Consider the following 21,333-nt stretch of genomic DNA (forward strand, 5'->3'; position numbering starts at 1 on the left):
CATTTTTCTCCACTCCAGGGGGCCCATTATAATCAATGGGAGACTATTTCAAACATATGCCAGTAATGGGTAAAAGACAGATTTAACCATAAGCTGTAAAAATGAAATTGCGCCCATTTTCCCAAAATAAATAAAAAGACCCGATTATAAACAACGGGAAGAAAGTTTTAGAAGTGATTGTAATCTGACGCTACACAAAAACTCAATATGCCCTGTCTAACATTTCCTGAAAGATATCTCGGTTTTGCGAAATCCACAATCAAACTGGCATTTAAGTTGGGTCAAAGTAGTAATGATATTTTGTAAGTAGACATTTCTTTTTAAACGGACGCCTGAGGGTCAGTGTACTCTGTTGACGTTACTCGGCACATGCTGGTTTTGTTAACGCATTTAAACTTTGATTGCTAATGGTAATTACAGATTTGTAGACTAGAAACCAATAAGAAAGACTATTATTTCTTCAATTAGCAAAGCAGGAACGTGCCAAGAAAGTGTTTTATCCATTCATCAGTCCTCATTAGCGGCGCACGTTGGGAGGTGTAACTGAACTCTGAAGGCTGCATTCCTCAATGAGCTAATCAACACTTGGATTTGTCAGTCTTATCTGTCTACTTTGCACGACTCGGAAAATGTGACAGGTTTAGGCAATTAACCTCCAGAGATCTATTGTTCTAGCTTCATCTGATTAGTACTTGGCCCAGAGTCAAATACACAGAAAGAAAATAGTTTGAATATACACGAATTACAATGTCAACATCAGTTAAAAGTCGTTTGTTCCTCTCAGTCTGGAATGGAGTTTAAAGGTTCGATAGTACACAAAATGGACTCTTGTGAGCTTTAAGCCATGTTATAATGTCGTTACCTCATCAAAAACATATTCAGAGTTCTGCTTTGTGCTTTGTAACATCCACAAAAGTTTGAGTAACCCTGCATTATTAGTCTGTTTACCTCTCGAAAACTCAAAATGCTCAGCTACCTTTTAACTTTTGTTTAGTAGAGATTGGCAATTCCAAGGCTGAAATTATCCAAATGATTCAAGTGATGAATGAAACAAAACAACACAACTAATGATGAGGAAACAACATTTGAACATAGCTCAAATATATAGAGAGACAAATATGGCCTCTTTAAAGGTGCATTGTGTGAAGTTTCTGCTGGAGGGTAGGTCACCTAGCTATTCATTTCTCTCCAGCGACTAGATCAGGAATCGGAATACGGTTTGCAAGAACCCCAGAAGGTGTAGACCGCGCACTGGCCAATCAGCGAAGACCTGTGAAGCCATGACGTCAAACTCATGCGCCTGTCTGGGTCCCTTTTTGTGGTACAGCACAACAGTAAACAAAGCGGTCGAGATGGATGCAGATGAAGACATACATTCTGTGTTGGCAACGATTCCAGAGATCGAGGATTTAAAGCCGGAACAAAGAGAATGTTTAATGAATTTTATCAAGGGGAAAGATGTTATTGCCCTTCTTCCTACGGGATTCGACGCATACATACGTCACAACCACATAGCAGCAAATAGTTATATTTAAAAAAGTACCTGCCTAATGTTGAGCAAATTAATCCTAATGCTATGAGGTCAGACAGTTTCCACAAAGTGAAACCAGATGATGAATTGCTTGTTTTTATGGAATTTCACAGTTTTGCCTGAAATGTTCCACAGTATAACATTAAGCAGCTCTACTATACATTTATTCGATTACAGGTGGTTCCATAGCTTAAAAATATCTAGAAAAACGTTATTCTGACTGTGAGCGGTGTCGCCTCTCCACAGATCTGAGCTATAACTTGGTCTGGTTTGTTTTCCATGAAGATAGAAAGGTTTAATACCATACTGTGAAACATTCCAAACAAAGCAAAGTTACACACAGTGGTGCACCTTTTAGAGCACAAGGTTATGCTGGGGTAATGAAAAAAAAAAGGTTTGATAATAATATTTCATAATAGCATTTCCTTATCAAATTCCTAAAATCCTTTTTTCACACTGAACTCAAAAATGAAAACACAAATCTGATAGCTGGTATCTGAAGTGGAACTGCCCAGCTGGCTCTGTTTGCACACCGCCCCACTGACAGCAATTTCATAACAATGCTCTTAGTTACATCACCACTTCCAATTTCACCCCAAAACATCTCCGGCTTTTGTCACTTCAACACTGTTTACCTCTCCAAATATTACATTAAAAATCGAGCAGTTTTCGCTTCAGAATGTTGTTATTCCTCTGCGTCCTTGTGATGATCACTGCTTAGACTGAAAAAGGTGCATCATGTAACTTTTCTTGTGGAGGGTCTGTCAAACGTTTTTCTCCATGGAGATCTTAATGCTTTGTCTGGAATGCTTCACAGTATGGCATTAAACCTTTCTATCTTCATGGAGACCAAACCAGGCCAAGTTACAGGTCAGATCTGTGAAGAGGCGACCCCGCTCACAGTCAGAATGCCTGTTTTTGAGGTATTTTTGAGCAATAAATCCACCTGTAATTGGAAAAAAATGTAAGGTAGAGCTGTTCAAAGTCATACTGTGGAACATTCCAGGCGGAGAAATGACATATCCATAGAAACAAGAAGGTAACGGACCCCCAACAAAAAGTTACATTGTGCAAAAAGGTGCATCGTGTAACTTTTTCTGACGGTGGGTCCGTCAAACATTTTTCTCCATGGAGATGTTACTGCTTTGTCTGAGATGCTTCACAGTATGGCATTAAACCTTACTATCTTCATGGAGACCAAACCAGATCAAGTTACAGGTCAGATCTGTGGAGAGGTGACTCCGCTCACAGTCAGAATACTTGTTTACTGAGTTATTTTTGAGATATAATACCGTCTGTAACTGAATAAATGTAAAGTAGAGCTATTTAAAGAGAAATACAGCGACACTACCTTCCTCCTAAACAGCCCCCTCAGTAGAAACACCTCCTCCTGCCTCCTTACTCTAGAAATCATGCTTGTTTACATCCAGTGCGCGTTCAGAATTACTGTTGAAGTGACCTGTCTAGAAATAATTTAGCGACCGACGCGTGAGTTTTTAGACCCTTTGTCTGCTTCAGTCGCGCCATCGCTGGAAGGAATCTCCAAGAATCACCTCAGTTTGTCTTCGCTCCTTTTCCCCTTCTCTTCTTCTTTCAGCGACCTCAAAAACAGACTTTTTTTTGCGGAGAACTGGTCATAGATTCTCGTCCGCCATTGCAACAAACTTTGTGCGAACTGCAAGGAAGCTACAGTTTAAAAAAGCCTCTAAGAACCGCTGAATAAACCACGTAATCCCCGCATGCCGGCCAGTCAGTTACACTAGAAATGTAGGGAGTTTGATTGACAACCTAACAGCCAATAGAAAATGAGGGAGCCTCGTTATCTATTGGCTGATGTTCATCTGGCCTCACTACGTCCACAGTTGATGGATTTTCATTCTTTCTTTTTTTTTGGTCATCATAGTTACAAGGCAGCTGCATCTCTGTAACGCTATTTTAAACTTTCATTGACAATTTGAAACTAAAAAACAAAAAAAAAAATCCTCCATACAACCTTTAATGTCATACTGTGGAACATTACAGGCACAGTAATGACATTTATATAAAAACGAGAAGGTGACGGACCCCCAACAAAAAGTTACATAGTGCACCTTTAAGATTGGGATTGTTGGTTTAACTCTTTAACTCTTGAACTTCAAATGAACTGTTGGAAATGAATTGTGCGTACAGTGAGTGTGCTGGTTTTATGTACTTTTGTGTGATTGTTGCTGTACTTTTCTTTCTCCTGTAGATGATTTCACATCAACTTGTCAAGGGACTGAAGATGGAAATTAGTCACGCTGACTATAATCTTTACATATTTACATTTTAAATATTCATTAGTATGTGCTGTTCTTTTACAAAAACATAAATAAGAAGAAGAATAAGAAGATGAACTGCAATCAGAATCGCAATTTGAACACAATGAACAAGTCACAAAGGCAGCAATTTTTAAGTAACATAATTTCCTCCACAAACAACAAAATAACTCGTTTTATTCTGCATAAAAATGGCTCACTGCGTAGTTAAGATCTGTACAAAATTGTGATTCTTGTATTAGTTTGTCAGTTTATATTTCCCACTATGTTTTGAGATGCAAAACATAACTTCTGTAGAGTCGATACAATCAACCAACCAGCTAATGCAATATATCCACGGACAAACATTACACACATGGCAACTTGGCGTTTGGGAGGTTTTGATTTAAGCAACAGATGGTGAATTATAACAGTTTTAGTGGCTTCAACATTGTTTACCTCTCCAAATATTATATAAAAACGTTTCGCTTCAAAATGTTGTCATTCTTAGACAAACTTTATTAATCCAACCACAAGGGAAATTATTTGGACACAGCAGCTCACACATCACAATAAAATATAAAAACAAAGAGCAGAAATATAAATGTAATAATAAATTCTAAATAAGTCGCAAAAATCCACTCCAAATTCCAGTCTGTCCTAGTGATCTTATTTGCTTAGACTGTTCCCATAAAGGTGCACTATGTAACTTTTTGGTTGGGGATCCTTCACCTACTTGTTTCTATGGATACAGTATGTCATTGCCTGGCTGGGAATGTTCCACAGTATGGCATTAAACAGCTTTACCTTAAATTTATAGCTCAAAAATACCTAGAAAAACAGACGTTCTGACTGTGAGCGGGGTCACCTCTCCACAGATCTGACCTGTAACTTGGTCGAGTTCGCTCTCCAAGAAGATAGAAAGGTTTAATGCCGCACTGTGAAAAATTCCAGACAAAGCAATAACATTTCCACGGCGAAAAGCATTCAACGGACCCTCCAACGGAAAATGTACCTTTAAAGCACCCACTGAAAAAGCCACCCATGGGAGTCATTCTTTAAACCGGTAAGCCACTACGCAGGTCTAGCAATGCAGAACAAAGTCAAATGAGTGTTCGGAAAACTTCAAACAGCGCGGTGCATTAATTATAGTCACGTATGCTTGACTTGTGGACAAAGCGTCTCTTTTATTCTCCGCCATGCTCTGGGTGGCGAAAAGCAAAACAAAAAATTCAGGCATTTGCAATAACATGGTTTAAAAACAACACTTATTTCATGCTGGCCTCGAAGGGTATCACAGAATGCATAAATTATTTACAAGCAGAAGGAGTTTAGATATCAAGGGAAACAAATGACTGAATCCTAGTGATCAATGATGTCAGTTGTGTAGACTGCAGTGTAATACTAATCCAAGCTGGGGGCCACTGAGTCTACAGTCTGGTCTGCATTCTGTCAGTTCAGTCTCCGGGCAGAACATAACTTAAATACAGGCTTATACAGACTATAGAGATGTCAAAAATAGCGAAAATCATATATTAATCGATATTAAAACTAGTATTTAAACCAGGGGTCTCCAACTTTTTTCCTCTGGTGAGCTACTTTACAAAACAAAAATGCCAGAAAGACGCTCATTTTAGGGGCACAAAAACTTGAGACGATTATAAGAACGAGGGTGAGCCTTTGGGTACAGTTAGATGCCTGTGAAACAAACAATTGTCCATTTATTAGTGCAAAATGTTGGGCTTCTGAATTATGCATCTACAATAGTAATAAGCATGTAATTAACCAAATTTTTGTAATAAAAAAAAACAAAGTAAAAAAAAGTATTTCCCTCTTTTCCCTATATTTATGTATTTATTTATGTATTTATTTAATTATTTAATTATTCAGTGTATTTATTACTTTATTTATTCTTATTTTTATCATTTTTTTCTATTTTATTTTATTTATTTTCCCCACTGGAGACAATGGAGAGGGTGATGAGAGGGGGGTTTGAGGAATTAAAAATGGTCACATATTACCACTAATTGTTTTCTCTGTGACATCTGCTTCATGTGCACAAAAAAAATAAAATAAATAAATAAATAAAAAATCCTTTGGTGAGCTACTGGTAGTTCCCAAGGTACAGGTTGGAGACCCCTGATCTAAACTATAGTAGATACTCATGTGAGCGAGGATCGATACTAGAAAAGTCACATTCACAGGACAGAAATGAGCCTTTCCTGAATAGCTTTAGAATCATCTTAAGCTGTATTTTTTATTGATTTTTGTGTTTATTTATTTCATTCATAAAGTATAAAAAGACATTAACAGTGTCACAACATCAAACATACAAGAAATTAATAAAAAGGAGCAGAAAGAAGATTCGCCTTATGTTATCTGCCCCCTGTTCCCTTTTCCAGACAAAACATCAACACTGATATTTAACTTAAAACATTTCAAATCCGTACATGTCAGTTCAATCACAAGCAATCACGTCAATTGCAAACAGAAATCTTCACTATTATGCACAACAATTTAGTTTCCTTTTTCATACATTGCACTGGATTTTATGTGTGTGTTTTTTTTTTTTTAAATGCCATCATTTTACTTGATTCTTTTATATGTTTGTCAAGACTTTTCGATTAATTAACTCCTTTCACAGCAGTGCTTCGCTCCATAACCTTGGTTTTGAATCTGTTTTTTTTTTTTAAACATGTAGGCTCCTTTTAAATTGTAGTGGCTCGTTCTTGTCTCAAACAGTCTGTGTCAAAACAAGTATAAGAGCACATAGATTAGTATACGCCCATGGATCACTATAGAATCTACCTGGACCACTGAGCGATTACACAAATATAAGGCCACAATATAAATTATATGTAACGAATAAGAATAAGGATATAAAAGAAAGTGTTATGATTTCATATTTGTGTAAAATCCCTCAGTCGTCCAGGTAGAATCCATAGCAAAAGGAGAAATTCAATTTGTCAGCTGGACAAAAGTTAGTGGACCTCAGTCTGCTGTACATCTCCATCTAAAAGTCTCGGTCCGCTCCTTTGAGGATAGTGTGATACAGATCTTAGCCAGAGAAAAGAATTGGTTTGAGAGGGGAGTAAAGAAGCAATTTTTGTTAGGAAAGACAATCCATCTTTGAACAGAAATGGAGGACTCAGACACTATCTCCTATTTATAACTCCATCCTCAAACCTAAATCAAAAACAAGCAAAGAAAACAGTGGAAATAGCCCAGGTTAGACCCAGAGGTGTGAAAACTCCATTATGGCCCTGAATGATTATGCTAATAAGACCCCACACTCAATCGAAGTTCAATAGGCCTAACTAACCAACAAAAACTGTAAACAAGTAGATGTGTTAGTTTCAGAGTAGTTTCAGTGTAGTTAGCTCCTCCCTTCAGGCAGCTATAAAAAAGTGTCCACCAGCATTTTGACCAGAACTGAAGAAGCAGCTTGGATGAGCAGCAAAATGTATTCGCACTTTTGTTCAGCTGACAAATTGGATTTCTCCTTTTGCCATGATTTAATGTTGAAACTTACATACTGTTGTCCAAATAAAGCGTTTTTTATTACCATCATGGCATCAGAATCAGTACTGAGTATCAAGTCTGTTTTAAATTTTAGTATTGTGACAAAACTAGTCATGAATCTGAAATTTCAAACAAGAATGTATAATAGGAAAAGACTTACATACTTGATGCCAATTCCTATACCAAGAAAATACACAGTTTTTGAAGACAGTGTCATTATATACACAAAATAAAAGTAATTTCTTCAATGTAAGTATATTTCAGTAAAAATATTTGTTCAAATAAACACCTAGTTTTGATACTATATACTGTAATTCACAATAGTCTTTTTTGGAATTTATTGGTATTGAAAAAACTAGCTCAAACCATGATTGTTCAAACTATTAGAATTTGAGTAACTACAATAACATGTAACTCTTGTATAATCCTTTTCATGACGTTCGAAAATGTTTCATGGGGACTACTTTTGTTCGAACAAATCAGTTATGAATGGCGCAGAATGACTCACTAAACAAAAATATTCAAAAACTAAAACAATAATCACGACAAAAACTGCAAATCAGTTTGTTCTAAAACATGCCATTTAATCAAACTGCAGCATTACAGCAGCTCCATTGGCAGTGTTAGTCCAATGACACACAGGTTTTACACAATTATTTCAAAACATGTAATTTTTTATTGTGCATTAATGGTACACGTTGTGCTACAGCTTAGGGCTGGGTGATATGGAGCAAAATATATACTGAGATATATTTTGCTATATCTCGATATATGATATATATCTCAATATCTGTAGAGGAAAAATAACCACCTAAAAACTACTGCAAAAACAAATATGCCAAATTCCACAAGGTCTTTTTCATGTGCAAAGTGCAGAGGCAGTTCATGTAGGAAAAAAGTGCTTCTGCAACATAAAAAAAATATCCCTGCATACAAAAATACTTACTGAAGTGTAAAATAAAGGAAGAAATAATACATATTGCCTTCTTTCATTCAAAATTAAAACAACTCAAATCAACTCAAGCTCAAGCGCATTAACTCTGTTAACCATACGATAACCAGAATCATGAGCTCCTTTAGCAGAGGAAGTTCGGGAGGTTCCTTATTTTAATAGATCCATGTTAATAACCAGCAGTAAAGAGCTATGAGGTATCCCATAATCCACTGCGCAGATCAAACATTTCAAAAATCTGTACAAGTTCTACACTGCAGCAGATTATTGATTAAAATCTGCATAAATAAACTTTACATTACTAAACTTTACAACATATAAACCATAACCACTATAGAGCCACATCAGCCTGTTTGAGATTATAATGTGTTTAATGCAGCTTTGCGCACATTTGTTTATGTTTTACAGAAACAAAACTTAAAACTACATATTTAATTTGCATAAACTGTAAGTGCTAAAAGAAACTGCTCGCTCCTTGTGCGCTGATGCAGTCAGCTTCTGTTGGACTAAAGGACACAATTCAGTGGAATATGAATGTTCTCAATGCTGCTCATGGTGAGTCTGTAAATGGTGGAAAAGTTTGTGGTGCTAGAGGCTTTGGTTGGCACCAACTTTCGACATTCACGGGCTGGTTGTGGGCGCCGCCGCGTTGAATGAGACAACACATGAAGGGAGGGGTAATAAAAGCAAGGGAGTGGCGAGCACAGCACAGAAAAGGCAAACAAGCAAAGCAGCAAAGTCAGAATTAAATATAAGCATTATATCGATATATACGATATGTCTCGATATATTTTTAATAACGAGATATCGCCCACCCCTAATACTTAAACTGAAAACACTGCTCTTAACTTCCTTACACCCCAATACAAACCCAAAACCAAAGTTGTTTACAAGAATCTACATCTAATCCATGCCTTCCTCTAATCAATTGCCTTTTCCATCCATCCAGAATCCTTCATATCTGATTAGCTCCTTTTGCGGGCGGCCAGTGGCTAAACCCATTATGCTCCCTGTCGGCTCCAGATGTCCAGATGTCTATTACAGCCGAGACAGTGCCATGTCAAAACGTCACTGGTGATTTCTGATCTTGGAGACGCTTCACTTCAACTCAATAACTATAGCTGTAGGCTGAGCCACGACTCCAAGAAGAAATCACTGTCAGGACATCTTGACATTTGGTAGTATTTTCTGTTGGGCGGAGTGTGTGTGTGGGGCGAACACAGGGAAGGGAACACACACAAAAACATGTATGTAAAGGGGAAGACATTGATTAGCTCTTGTAAACAACTGAACCACCACCAAGTAAATAATGAATGACAAAAAACAACATATTTAGCATTTTGGTGAAAAAAAAAGAAAAATCTCCAAAGGTTTCATATTACACTATTTTGTTTTGTTTCATTCACACATGTTTAACACACAAACGCTGCATATTTAGGCTGAGTTCTTCTCTCAAACAGAAAACACACTGTTCCACCTTGTGATGTCATGTGGTAATGCAGGAAGTGCTCCATTGTGTTCTAAAACTCCATACACCCTCATTAGAATCATTTGGATGATTTCAGCGCTGATATTGCCAATCTCTACTGTACTAAATGTAAAAGGTAGATGTTAATGTGACAACTACTGTTTCATGACATCACAAGGTGGAGCAGAGCATTTTGAGCTTTGTAGGTGTAGATTAGGGGTGTAAGAAAAAAATCGATTCAGTTATATATTAAGATATTTCATTGCACAATTCTCGATTCAAAATGGATCTGAATCGATAAAAAAAAAATTCCACAAAAATTCATTAGTTACATTCACTGTTCTGATTATTTAAACATTTTTATAAACTATATTTCATTGTGTTTTCTTGAAGGTGTAGTTGACTGTATTGTTAGTAGGGCTGTAACAATAACCGGAATATCAGGATATCGTATCGTCAAAGTTCTCACAATAATATCGTGGAGCATCACAATATATCGAATTACAAATCTCTTTGCTTAAATTAAGAGTTATGGTGCAGCAATAGCTTAAAAAAAAAGACAGAGGGAACTACATAGACCATGATCCTGTGCTCCGTTTCAGTGCAGACCTACATAAAGAAATAACAGTTCTAAGCACTTTTAAGTCATAGTTCTTTTGATTAAGGCTTCTCAAGGCATTTTAAGTAGAAAAAGTAGCATATTCACAGGTTTGTTGTTAAAATATCTCAATAAATATCGTACTGTGAGATGTATATCGGGAAAATATCATACTGAGAGATTTGAATATTGTTACATTCCTAATCATATAAGTATAATAAGTATTTACTTCCTCCCACTCCTTTTTCGGACACAAGGAAAATTCTGCGTAACATTTATTTTGCCTGTTATTATAGAATAGAAATAGTTACTTTTTGTGTTATATCTATGTATTTACGTTTTTGTCTTTTTTTATTATTTAGTTTTTTTGTTTTTTAATTTATGTTCTATGTATTACTGTCCGAAATAAATAAACATAATAATAATAATCATGAGCCTCCCCACCATATCATGAGCTTTCCCACGATATCGTAATAAATATCGTACTGTGAGGTTCATACCGTGATGATATCGTATCGTGAGACTTGGATATCGTTACACCCCTAATTATTAGAAGTAATTATTGATAAATCGCAATATATCATCCATTATTTTGGTATTGTGATATACTGAATCATGACGTGCGAATAAAGTGACAAGTATCGTATCGTCAGACTTAAGGCAATGCACAGCCTCAGTGTAGACAGACAAGTAAACCAGGATTACTCTAAAATCTATGAACGAAACAAAACACAACTCCAAGTATGTTTTTGATGAGATAAAAACATTCTAAGATGGCTTAAAGCTCACAAGAGTCAGTTTTGTGTAATATAAGATCTTTAAAGTAATAGCTGTAACTGAACCAGGGAGGCCATTAGCGGTCTACTGAGAACAAATGATAACACAGCGAGCCCATTTAGGTTTATAGCACACTGGGTTATTCATATTTCTGGCAACCCGCAGTGATGCTCTCATTCTGCTTTCTGATTGGATAATTGGTTATAAACAACTTTTAAACCATTGAGAGGACGTGTTTTGGAAATGAATCAATAATGCAATCATAACACAGTACGACATGTGTACATTATATCTGAGGGCACAAACTGGAAGAGACATCCTAAACTAGAAGTCTGTGGGACGAAAAGAAAAGCAACAGAGCCAGTTCTAACATTAATGATACTTTGATACTTACCTGAAATGCTAACTGTATACACTGCTCTGTCTGAAGCTCTGTTGCTTAAATTAGACTTTAAATTGAGCGTTGCTTTAACACAATTTGATCGTAAAGAACTGATTTAGTTGGACAACAGGTGAGATAGTTTGTGCTAATGTGCTCCACCAGGCTCCTGAAAATGCATTGTTTAAATCCATTTTGTATTTTTTTCTTGAGTTTTCAGTAGAGCTGCTTGATTATGGAAAAAATCACTATCATTATTTTGGTCAATATTGAAATCACGATCATTTTAACAATTATTTTTTCAGTTACATGATACATTTATTCAGCATTTCTCTCTCTAAAAAAACACTTTGTTATTGATAATTTACACAAAACTTTCAAATTGAAAATAAATATAGGCTACAAATATGTACCTTAGAGCAGTTTTGCGATGTATAAAACATAAAATGAAAAAAATATACTCTGAACATGAAATAAGGCACAGAAAAACATAAGTGTATCCAAAATAAACTACATATCCAGCTTTTCTACAGCCTCTATATTTAAAAAAATTAAATAAATATACTTATTTATATTTAAAAAAATCCCCAAATAAACTTAAAATAAACTGTTAAGCAAAATATAAAAACAAAATAAACTGTTAGGCTTTATAATTTCCACTTGATTATTTCAGATCGTTTGACACACAAATCGAAATCGCGATCAAAATTCAATTTATTTACAAATTTATTTACAAATTTGATTCGTTTTAGTTTTCAGTGGGTGGCAGTGCTAATGAGTGCACTGTGCCACCATGGTAACTGCTGAACATTCCGCCATATACATCAATGCAGAACACCCCCAGCGTAACGTCACTGCAAACTATCAATATAAATGTAAGAAATGTGCGCTGTACAGTTTAATATTGGAGTATGGAAATCATTCTGTGTTCTTCGTGTGTGGGCTGCTATCCTTCAGGTTTCATCATCAGAAACTTGTCCACAGTTAAACCAAAAATAACCAACTGTGACTGTGAAAATGCTCGGCTTGTAGCTAATTGAGAAATGTATTCTCAACAGGGATCATTGTGTGTTATCTGCGGTGGTCCAAATCATATTTCCATCTCTAAAACAGTGGGTACTTTACAAGGCCATTGAAAATCAACTAGAATAATCAGATCACCCAATATTATGAAATTTGATATGGGTTGAAATGCACAAAAGTAATCTAATCATCAAAGAGTTAATCAATCATTTTGATTTAGAAACTGAAAGACAAAGTGGACAGATTTTAAAAGGTCCAGTATTACACACAACTGAGTCTTGTGAGCTTTAAGACATGTTATAATGCTGGTACTTCCTCAAAACAGACCTGGAGTTGTGTTTCTTTTCATTCAGACATGCCTGAGTAATCCTGTATTATTAGTTTGTCTACATCTCCAAAGCTCAAAATGCTCTGTTCCACCTTGTGATGTCATGAAGCAGTAGTTTTCAAGTTAACCCTTTTACCTTTAGTTCAGTAGAGATTGGCAATTCCAGGACTGAAATTATCCAAACTATTCTAGTGAAATGGGTTTAGTTTGAAAACACAGCGGAGCACTTCCTGTATTACTACATGACATCACAAGGTGGAACAAAGTGTTTTCTGTTTGCGAGAAGAACTCAGCCTAAACATGCAGGATTTGTGTATTAAACATTTGAATGAAACAAAACACAACTCCAGGTGTGTTTGTGACGAGGAAACAGCAATAAAACATAGATCAGAAAATAGAGTAATATTGGCCCTTTAAAGGGACAGTCTGGAATTTTGGACATAGGACCTCATTTCCTAGTGAGCCAGAGTGTTAGAGATGTGTGGAGACACTTTTTAAAATATTCCATCTAGTCCTTGTATTTGCAGAGGTCGCTGGTGCTAGGCTAGTGCATGTCAATGGCCATAGTTATCCTGCCGCTAAAAACCCACTCCACAAAACACCCGAAGCAAATCTATTATTATGTCAGACTGTTGATGTAAATGTCTGTGTTGATAGAATAATGTTTGAAATAAAACTAACCTTGCATCGCATGAATCGTTGCATGTTGAGGGACTATTTTTTCATATGTCAGTCCGCCGCTGCCAAGCTTTTCTATCAGGAAGTACAACTCACTGCTGCTGCTGATATAAGTCCTTCAAATGCAAGGCTGATTTTACTTCAAACATTATTCTATCAACACAGACATTAACATCGACAGTCTGGCATAGTTAGAGTTTTGCTTCGGATGTTTTGTGGAGTGGGTAAGACTGTTTTTAGTGGCAGGATAACTATGGCCATTGACATGCACTAGCCTAGCACCAGCGACCTCTACAAATACAAGGACTGGATGGAATATAAGTGTCTCCACACGTCTCCAACACTCTGGCTCACTAGAAAATTAGGTCCTATGTCCAAAATTCCGGAGTGTCCCTTTAACATTTTCTTTCATTTTTGCTCGTTCTACATTTTTGCACATTTTTCTTATCAAAACCAGCAGATGTGAACGCTCGGAAAGATATCTGAACACCAGATGTGACTGTTAACACGGCCTTTTCATAATCTGACAACTACAGAAATCAGATAATGATCAGATTTGGGGTGTGCACATAAAAAGAATTAGCAATAAAACAAGTTTAAATCACAAACGTGCATATTATTACTCTAATAAATACTATGGGGACAGTGTGACCTCCATGGACCTTTGGCATCACTTTTGTAGGCTGTTTTGAACTGGATAAATGTTGCAATATAAGTACAAAGAAACGGCCAGCAGCTTTCCTTTCTATTTGCTCTTATCTCCTTCTTAAAATGAGTCTCCTAATGCTCGGTGCAAAGCTGAGTGGAGATTATCGACTTTGTTTTTGGCCCCGGCACACCACACTGCTGTTTCCATAAGAATTTATCTGAGCCTGTTTTCTATTCAATGTGCAGGTGACTTGGCTCCTCATTTGCATTCCTGGGATTTTCAAGGTGGTCTGGGAATTTCCTTACAAGTACTTGTTAAACGCAGGAAAAATCACGCTTACAATGTACAGTTTTTTTGTGCTTTTGTTGTGACTTTTTTGGCAACAAGGTGGAATAATTATTAGAGAGCCTGTACTAAATTTTTTTTACCACGTATGTGAGCAAAATTTATCTTCCCCCTGCACAGATATGTTGTATAAGCAGCTCTAAAGGTCAAAATAAATCAGCTGTGTGTGGTTTGTATCTAATTATGAAGTGTTTTATTGGCTGATAATGAGGAAGTATGTGTTAGCATGCTAGTTGTTGTTAGTAAAGTTGTGAAACCTGAACTTTGGACCACTGCAAACTGTTTAAAATTAACCTCTTGCTGTTTTTTAAGACAATAAAAGTCAGCAGGTTATGGGTTAAATTCCGAGATCTGTCTGCAGTTTGCATGCTCCCTGTGTCAGCATAGGTTTCCTCTGTTTCCCCTACCTCCAAAACAAGAGGTCAGTTTGGTCCATATAGTCTCAGAATCTCAGCCTTCCTACCATCTAAACCAGTGGTCCCCAACTTTTTGCGAAACAGACCGGTTTTATATCAGACAATGGGTATGGGAGGAATCGGTCCATGTGGCATGGTTAAGTCCTGGCTAAATCATGTTTTAGTCCTGTTTAAGTCCTGGTTTTAGACCTGTTTTAGTCCTGTTTTAAACCCTGTTTTAGTTCTGATTTTAGTCCTGTTTTAAACCCTGTTTTAGACCCTGTTTTAGTTCTGACTTTAGTCCTGTTTTAGACCTGTTTTAATCCTGGTTTTAGACCTGTTTTAGTCTTGTTTTAGTCCTGGTTTTAGACCTGTTTTAGACCCTGTTTTAGACCCTATTTTAGTCCTGTTTTAGACCTGTTTTAACCCTGGTTTTAGACCTGTTTTAGTCTTGTTTTAGTCCTGGTTTTAGACCTGTTTTAGTCCTGGTTTTAGACCTATTTTAGACTTGTTTTAGACGTATTTTAGACCTGTTTTAGACCTGCTTTAGTCCTGGTTTTAGATGTGCTTTAGACCTGTTTTAGACCTGTTTTAGTCCTGGTTTTAGATGTGTTTTAGACCAGTTTTAGACCTGTTTTAGACCCTGTTTTAGACCCTATTTTAGTCCTGTTTTAGACCTGTTTTTACCCTGGTTTTAGATCTGTTTTAGTCTCGTTTTAGTCCTGGTTTTAGACCTGTTTTTAGTCCTGGTTTTAGACCTATCTGGTTTTAGACTTGTTTTAGACGTATTTTAGACCTGTTTTAGACCTGTTTTAGTCCTGGTTTTAGACCGGTTTTAGACCTGTTTTAGTCCTGGTTTCAGACCAGGTGGTGGGTGGCTGGACGGTCCACACGGCATATGGGTGGGGGGTTTTGTGCTTTCGGGGCCGGTACCAAATCACCCACAGCCTGGTACCAGTCCCCGGCCCAGGGGTTAGGGACCCCTGATCTAAATTACAATGTTGTTAAAACTTGTATGTGTAATAACAAATAAAGCATCCATCTATCAGTCAGTCAGCTGTCTTGTTATGTGCTCCCAATTTGCATATTCTCTCTACTTAGATTTAGACACACTTTATTGATCTACAAGGGAAATTAGCTCACACATCACATAAATTCAAAATAAGTAGCAGATATAACAAGAGATTGGTCTCAAATAAGGCCAGAATTAAAGTAAAGTATGAAAAACAATAGCAATATAGTAATGCAAATATATCTTTTAGCTATATACAAGATTTTGTAAGGATGAAATAGTGATTGACATGACATAAATCTATCTGTTACATAAGGACGAGTTGTTTGGAGTATGGTATGAATGTAGTCCTGTATAAAAATATAGTCCTGTACCCATTAAAAATCACCACCTGTATACCTTAACTACCTCCCATGCTTCTGTTATTTACAATCACTTTATGACCTATGGGATCGCCGTAAAGCTTTCATACAAATACCTCCAATTCTGAAACACAAAGCGAGTAATATCCCATCGTAAATCCATCAGTTCCCCTCGGAGCCCAGCGCACTCTTTCCATATGTACCATCTGGTTTTAGTGTAGAGGACACGATCATTGAGCCGTGATTGTGTCCATCATGTACTACGTGTGTACCGTATATACTGCACCAGTCAAAAGTTTGGACTCATCCTCTCATTCAGTGTTTTTTATGTATGTTTACTACTTTCTACATTTGATATACACACAGAAGACGTCACATATATGGAGTAAGATGTATGGAACTGGAGAAAGGAAAAAAGGAAAACCAAATCCTCAAATTAGAGCTATTTAACATTTTCCTTTAGATAATTCGATAAAACTTGCATCATATATTTGATGTCTTCTGTATATATATCAAATGTAGTAAGAAAAAATGTAGCGTATATGTAGTGTGGAGTGTACAGTATGTGTAGTGTGTAGTAGGGACGCAACTTTATTCGATATAATATCAGATCATTCGGTACTGGTCTCACGATTCGATACACGTGTTCGTTCGATACACGTGTTCCTCCATGCGCGCTGTGTTGTCATTTATTTTGGTCCGAAAGGAAAACAGTTCTTGCAGCGTCCGTCTCAGATCTTTCAGTCACTTTTTGTTTTACGTTGATATACCCAGAAATGGCAAAGATATTTACTTTTAAATACTTCAGAATCGCTTTTGGCTTCACATAGGCTTTAATCAAACGCACTCATACACGCACCTGTGACGCAACTCGCGATATATGCAATCTTTTTCTTAGACTCTGTCACATAAGTTATACTCAGAAAACAGTCCGTTGAGACATATCTATAACATAGTTTGAGTGTCCAGAAAGAAAATGTCAGAGTGCAGTAGTGTAGGAGGAGCAAGTGTCTCTGCTGGAAGGAGCAGAGCAGCGGGACACAGGCATGAGGCGTGTGCACGCAGTGAGAGAACTAAAGAAATTGTCAAATCATCATCTAAGAAAGAAAAGTATGACAGTGTAACTCCCCTACCACTCTATATGAAGAGCAGACTGGCTATAAAATATAAAATAGCCTGTGAAACTCTGATCTTATTTTCACTGAATCAAAAGTCTGAGCTGTAAATCACTGAACCAAATGAAGTAAAACACTTCACATATAAACTACAACTGTACAGTAGTTGAGCTGTAATGTACTGTATGGAATGTATGTGATGTTTCATATCATAGTGTTATTATATTATACTCATTTTTTTTGCATCTTAAAACGTATCAAAATCGAACTAATATCGTGACCAGTGTATTGAGATACATATCGAATCGTGGGAAAAACATATCATTACATCCCTAGTGTGTAGTATATGTAGTGTGTATGTAGTGTGTCTGTAATGTGTCTGTAATGTGTCTGTAATGTGTCTGTAATGTGTCTGTAATGTGTCTGTAATGTGTCTGTAATGTGTCTGTAATGTGTCTGCAATGTGTAGAGTGCACATACCTATGATCCCGCTGTCTTTGCTCTCGAGTGTGGAGCTGGGGCTGGTGATGGTGCCACAGGGGCTGCAGCGGGTGAGGGGGGGGCGGCTGGTGGTGCTGTTGAGGGTGGAGCAGGGGCTGTCGGTGCAGGGGGACGCCGTGCTGCTGGTCAGGGTGGAGCAGGGGCTGATCCCCTGACTGGTCACTGAGCACTGCAAAGAAAACACAGCTGAAGTTAGAAGAGAAAGGAACATATCAAGTATAGCTGGGCATCATTAAGAAGTTGCCGATACAATACATATCTCAATGCACAGGTCACGATACGATACATATCTCGATACATAGGCCACGGTACGAATACATAACTCGATACAGTGAGCTTTCGATTCGATACGATATATTTCAAATCGATTTGATACGCTTCAATAAAAAATAAAGGCTAAATCATGATACTAAAAGTCTTTGTTAAACCACTTCTTGTGCAAAGTTAATATGAAACACACAAATTTTAATCATCAAAACTGTGAAAATGTCAAATGTAGTTGCATAAATGTAGCAAAACTGTAGCGTTGTAACAAAATAATTAAGTAAAATATACCAAAAAATATTCTTGGAGATATATCGATACAGCAGCCCACGATACGATACTTTATCATTACATTAAATGATACAATATATCGATATTTCAATATTTTTTCACACCCCGAGTATCAGCTATGAGTGTCACCATAATTATTAAATCAATTTTTTGGTCAATAGATGGAATGATAATGTTGGGGGGATCAAGATTTATTGTGTGTATTTTTTCTTAGTGGGTAACTTATTATTATTTTTCCTCTTCTATGATTAAATTTAAAGGTTCATTATGCAACTTTTTGGTCGGGGCCGGTAACCTGCTTGTTTTTATGTCATTTCTCTGCCAAGAAAGTTCCACAGTAGGGCTTTATACAGTTTTACCTCACATTTATTCAATTACAGGTGGTTTTATAGCTCAAAATATCTAGAAAAACAAGCATTCTGACTGTGAGTGAAGTTGCCTCTCCACAGATCTGACCTGTAACTTGGCCTGGTTTAGTCTCCATGAAGAAAAGCACTTGACGAACCTTTCACCAGAAAAGTTACACAATGCACCTTTAAGCTTAAGAAGGTTGAACAAATAATTCAGGATGTACAGAATCAATGTCATAAATTAGTTTCAGTATTATCTTTTATCGTCTATATTTTCTTAAACAATATATAGTACTCTAAAGTTTGTTAGCGTGACAGTCCTCGTATAAACTCACGATAACTAATAGCAAGGTAGTTTTATTGCTCAGTTGAATTTACTAAAGAGCTTTTGGTTATGGATACACTAACTATTCAACTAGAGACACACTTTGTCCTCAGCTAATCTTTGTTCTCCGTCTCTTTTATACCTTCTATGATTAGATTCTTGAACTCTGTCTGAGGTTTCACTTAAGAAGAGCTCTCATTATACTAATTTTACATCACTGTCATGCCATATACTTTTGTACTTTATGTCTGAGCGTGATTGGCCAGGAGGCTGCAATGAATTGCGCTTCAAGGGCCTAATAAAGGTTTCTCATTCTTTATTCTTAGACTTAGACAAACTTTATTGATCCACAAGGGAAATTATTTGGACACAGTAGCTCAAACATCACAATATATCATAATAACAAAGAGAAAAACATATATAAATGGTAATAATAAATTCTAAAAAGTAGCAAAAATAGCAAGAGACTGGTGTTAAATAAGGCATGATTATATAAATGTGTGAGTACAAGTAAAAATAAAATAGAAACAAGTAATAAAAATATCTCAGCTACATACCAAGTTTCATTTTTGATGGTCAATGCCAATAACACAATTTTTATGAGTGCTATTATAGACATATTTTGCATTTTGACCAATCCCATACTTTCGCTCTGTAGCTCCTTATTTAGGCAATTAACAGGTCAGCCAGTTTATTGACCAAACTTAGCCGACCAAATTTTCTATTCATATACTAGTAATAAACATAAAACATTTTTCAGGGGCCAATGGAAGGTGGGCAGGGCCAGTAATAACGAAAAAACTTTCTGAATATTTATGTTGGCTGTTTACCAGGTTAAGTACTGGAGTATATTTTCCAGAATAAAACACATAGATGGTGGTAGACGAGAAAAAAGAAGTAAAACTCCTTTGAAAGTTTGAAAGATATATAATATTTTCCTGTGGGACCCAATACCAGATGGTCAGCGGTCTGGTCTTGGGCCCTGGACCGGTGTTTGGGGACCCCTATACTATAATATGGAGTGAGTTGAGGGTTTTGGAGTCACTGGACAGTTTAATCAGCTCGTTCAATTTTGCCTCATCCTGTTTTAGTTGATTAATCAATGTCCAAGGAATTTCCCTGACAAAAACTTCCATTTGTTGATAATGGCTCCACAATACACACTAGTCCAACCTTTCACTAGGCACTTGCATTCATGGTCTGGTAGCCTGGAAAGTACCACATTTTTCGGACTATAAGGCACAATATAAATAATGTTGAATTCTCTCGTCTATTTTCATACATAAGGTGCACTGGATTATAAAAGTGCATTAAGTGAAACAAACGGACTTGAGACTGATCCCTTAGCCCAGGCGTCCACGATCCATTGGCAGATCGTGGTGTAATTCGCCCGACGTCGCCTCCCTGTCCCCTGTGAATGTGTATTATGAATGTGAATGTGGGTGGATCATTTAAGTTAGATTTTTTTACTTCCTTCGAGGAGGACTCACATATACATTGAGTAATAATGTGTTTGATGCAGCTTTGTGCACATTTGTTTACGTTTTACAGAAATGAAAGTTAAAACCACATGGCTCATTTACATAAACTATAAGCACTAAAAAAACAGCTGCTCCTTGTGTGCTGATGCGGTTCAGCTTCCGTCGGACTCCGCGACGCTCCTGACTACGGTAGCCATGATGCTCCGACAATCCATCAAGCAGTGTGGCTTCGTAGATTACCAAAGTCAGATTTCTGAACACCGTGTTCCACATGAAAACGGTTCGAGGTCAATAACCACAACCCGAATTAATACATAAGGCACACTGTCGATTTATGAGAAAATTAAAGGATTTTAAGTGTGCCTTATAGTCTGAAAAATACGGTAGTTGCCATCACTGCTTTTATTTATGTTCCCAAGGTCAAACACAGATTAAAAAAATCTTTCTGAAGTGGCAAAGAACTAGACTTAAAGGTGCATTGTGTAACTTTTCTGGTGAAAGGTTCAGCAAATGCTTTTTTCCCTTGAGATGTTATGGCTTTGTCTGGAATGTTTCATAGTGTGGCATTAATCCTTTCTATATGTACGGAGACTAAACCGAACCAAGTTACAGGTCAGATCTGCAGAGAGGCGATCCCGCTCACAGTTAGAACGCCTGTTTTTCTAGGTTTTTTGAGCTATAAAACCACTCGTAATTGAATAAATGTACAGT

General features: G+C 36.8%; 1 protein-coding gene across 1 annotated transcript in view; it reads right to left on the reverse strand.

The window, feature by feature from the left end:
* tanc1b (tetratricopeptide repeat, ankyrin repeat and coiled-coil containing 1b) overlaps positions 1 to 21,333 on the reverse strand; it is a 289,556-nt gene that overhangs the window by 100,089 nt on the left and 168,134 nt on the right. The window contains exon 6 of the mRNA XM_055151328.1: positions 17,891 to 18,080. Within this exon, the coding sequence (XP_055007303.1) occupies positions 17,891 to 18,080 (190 nt within the window). The remainder of the gene's footprint in view (positions 1 to 17,890; positions 18,081 to 21,333) is intronic.

The sequence above is a fragment of the Boleophthalmus pectinirostris genome, unplaced genomic scaffold, assembly GCF_026225935.1.
Source record: "Boleophthalmus pectinirostris isolate CB_2022bp ecotype Guang Dong unplaced genomic scaffold, ASM2622593v1 HiC_scaffold_1, whole genome shotgun sequence".
Lineage (NCBI taxonomy): Eukaryota > Metazoa > Chordata > Actinopteri > Gobiiformes > Gobiidae > Boleophthalmus > Boleophthalmus pectinirostris.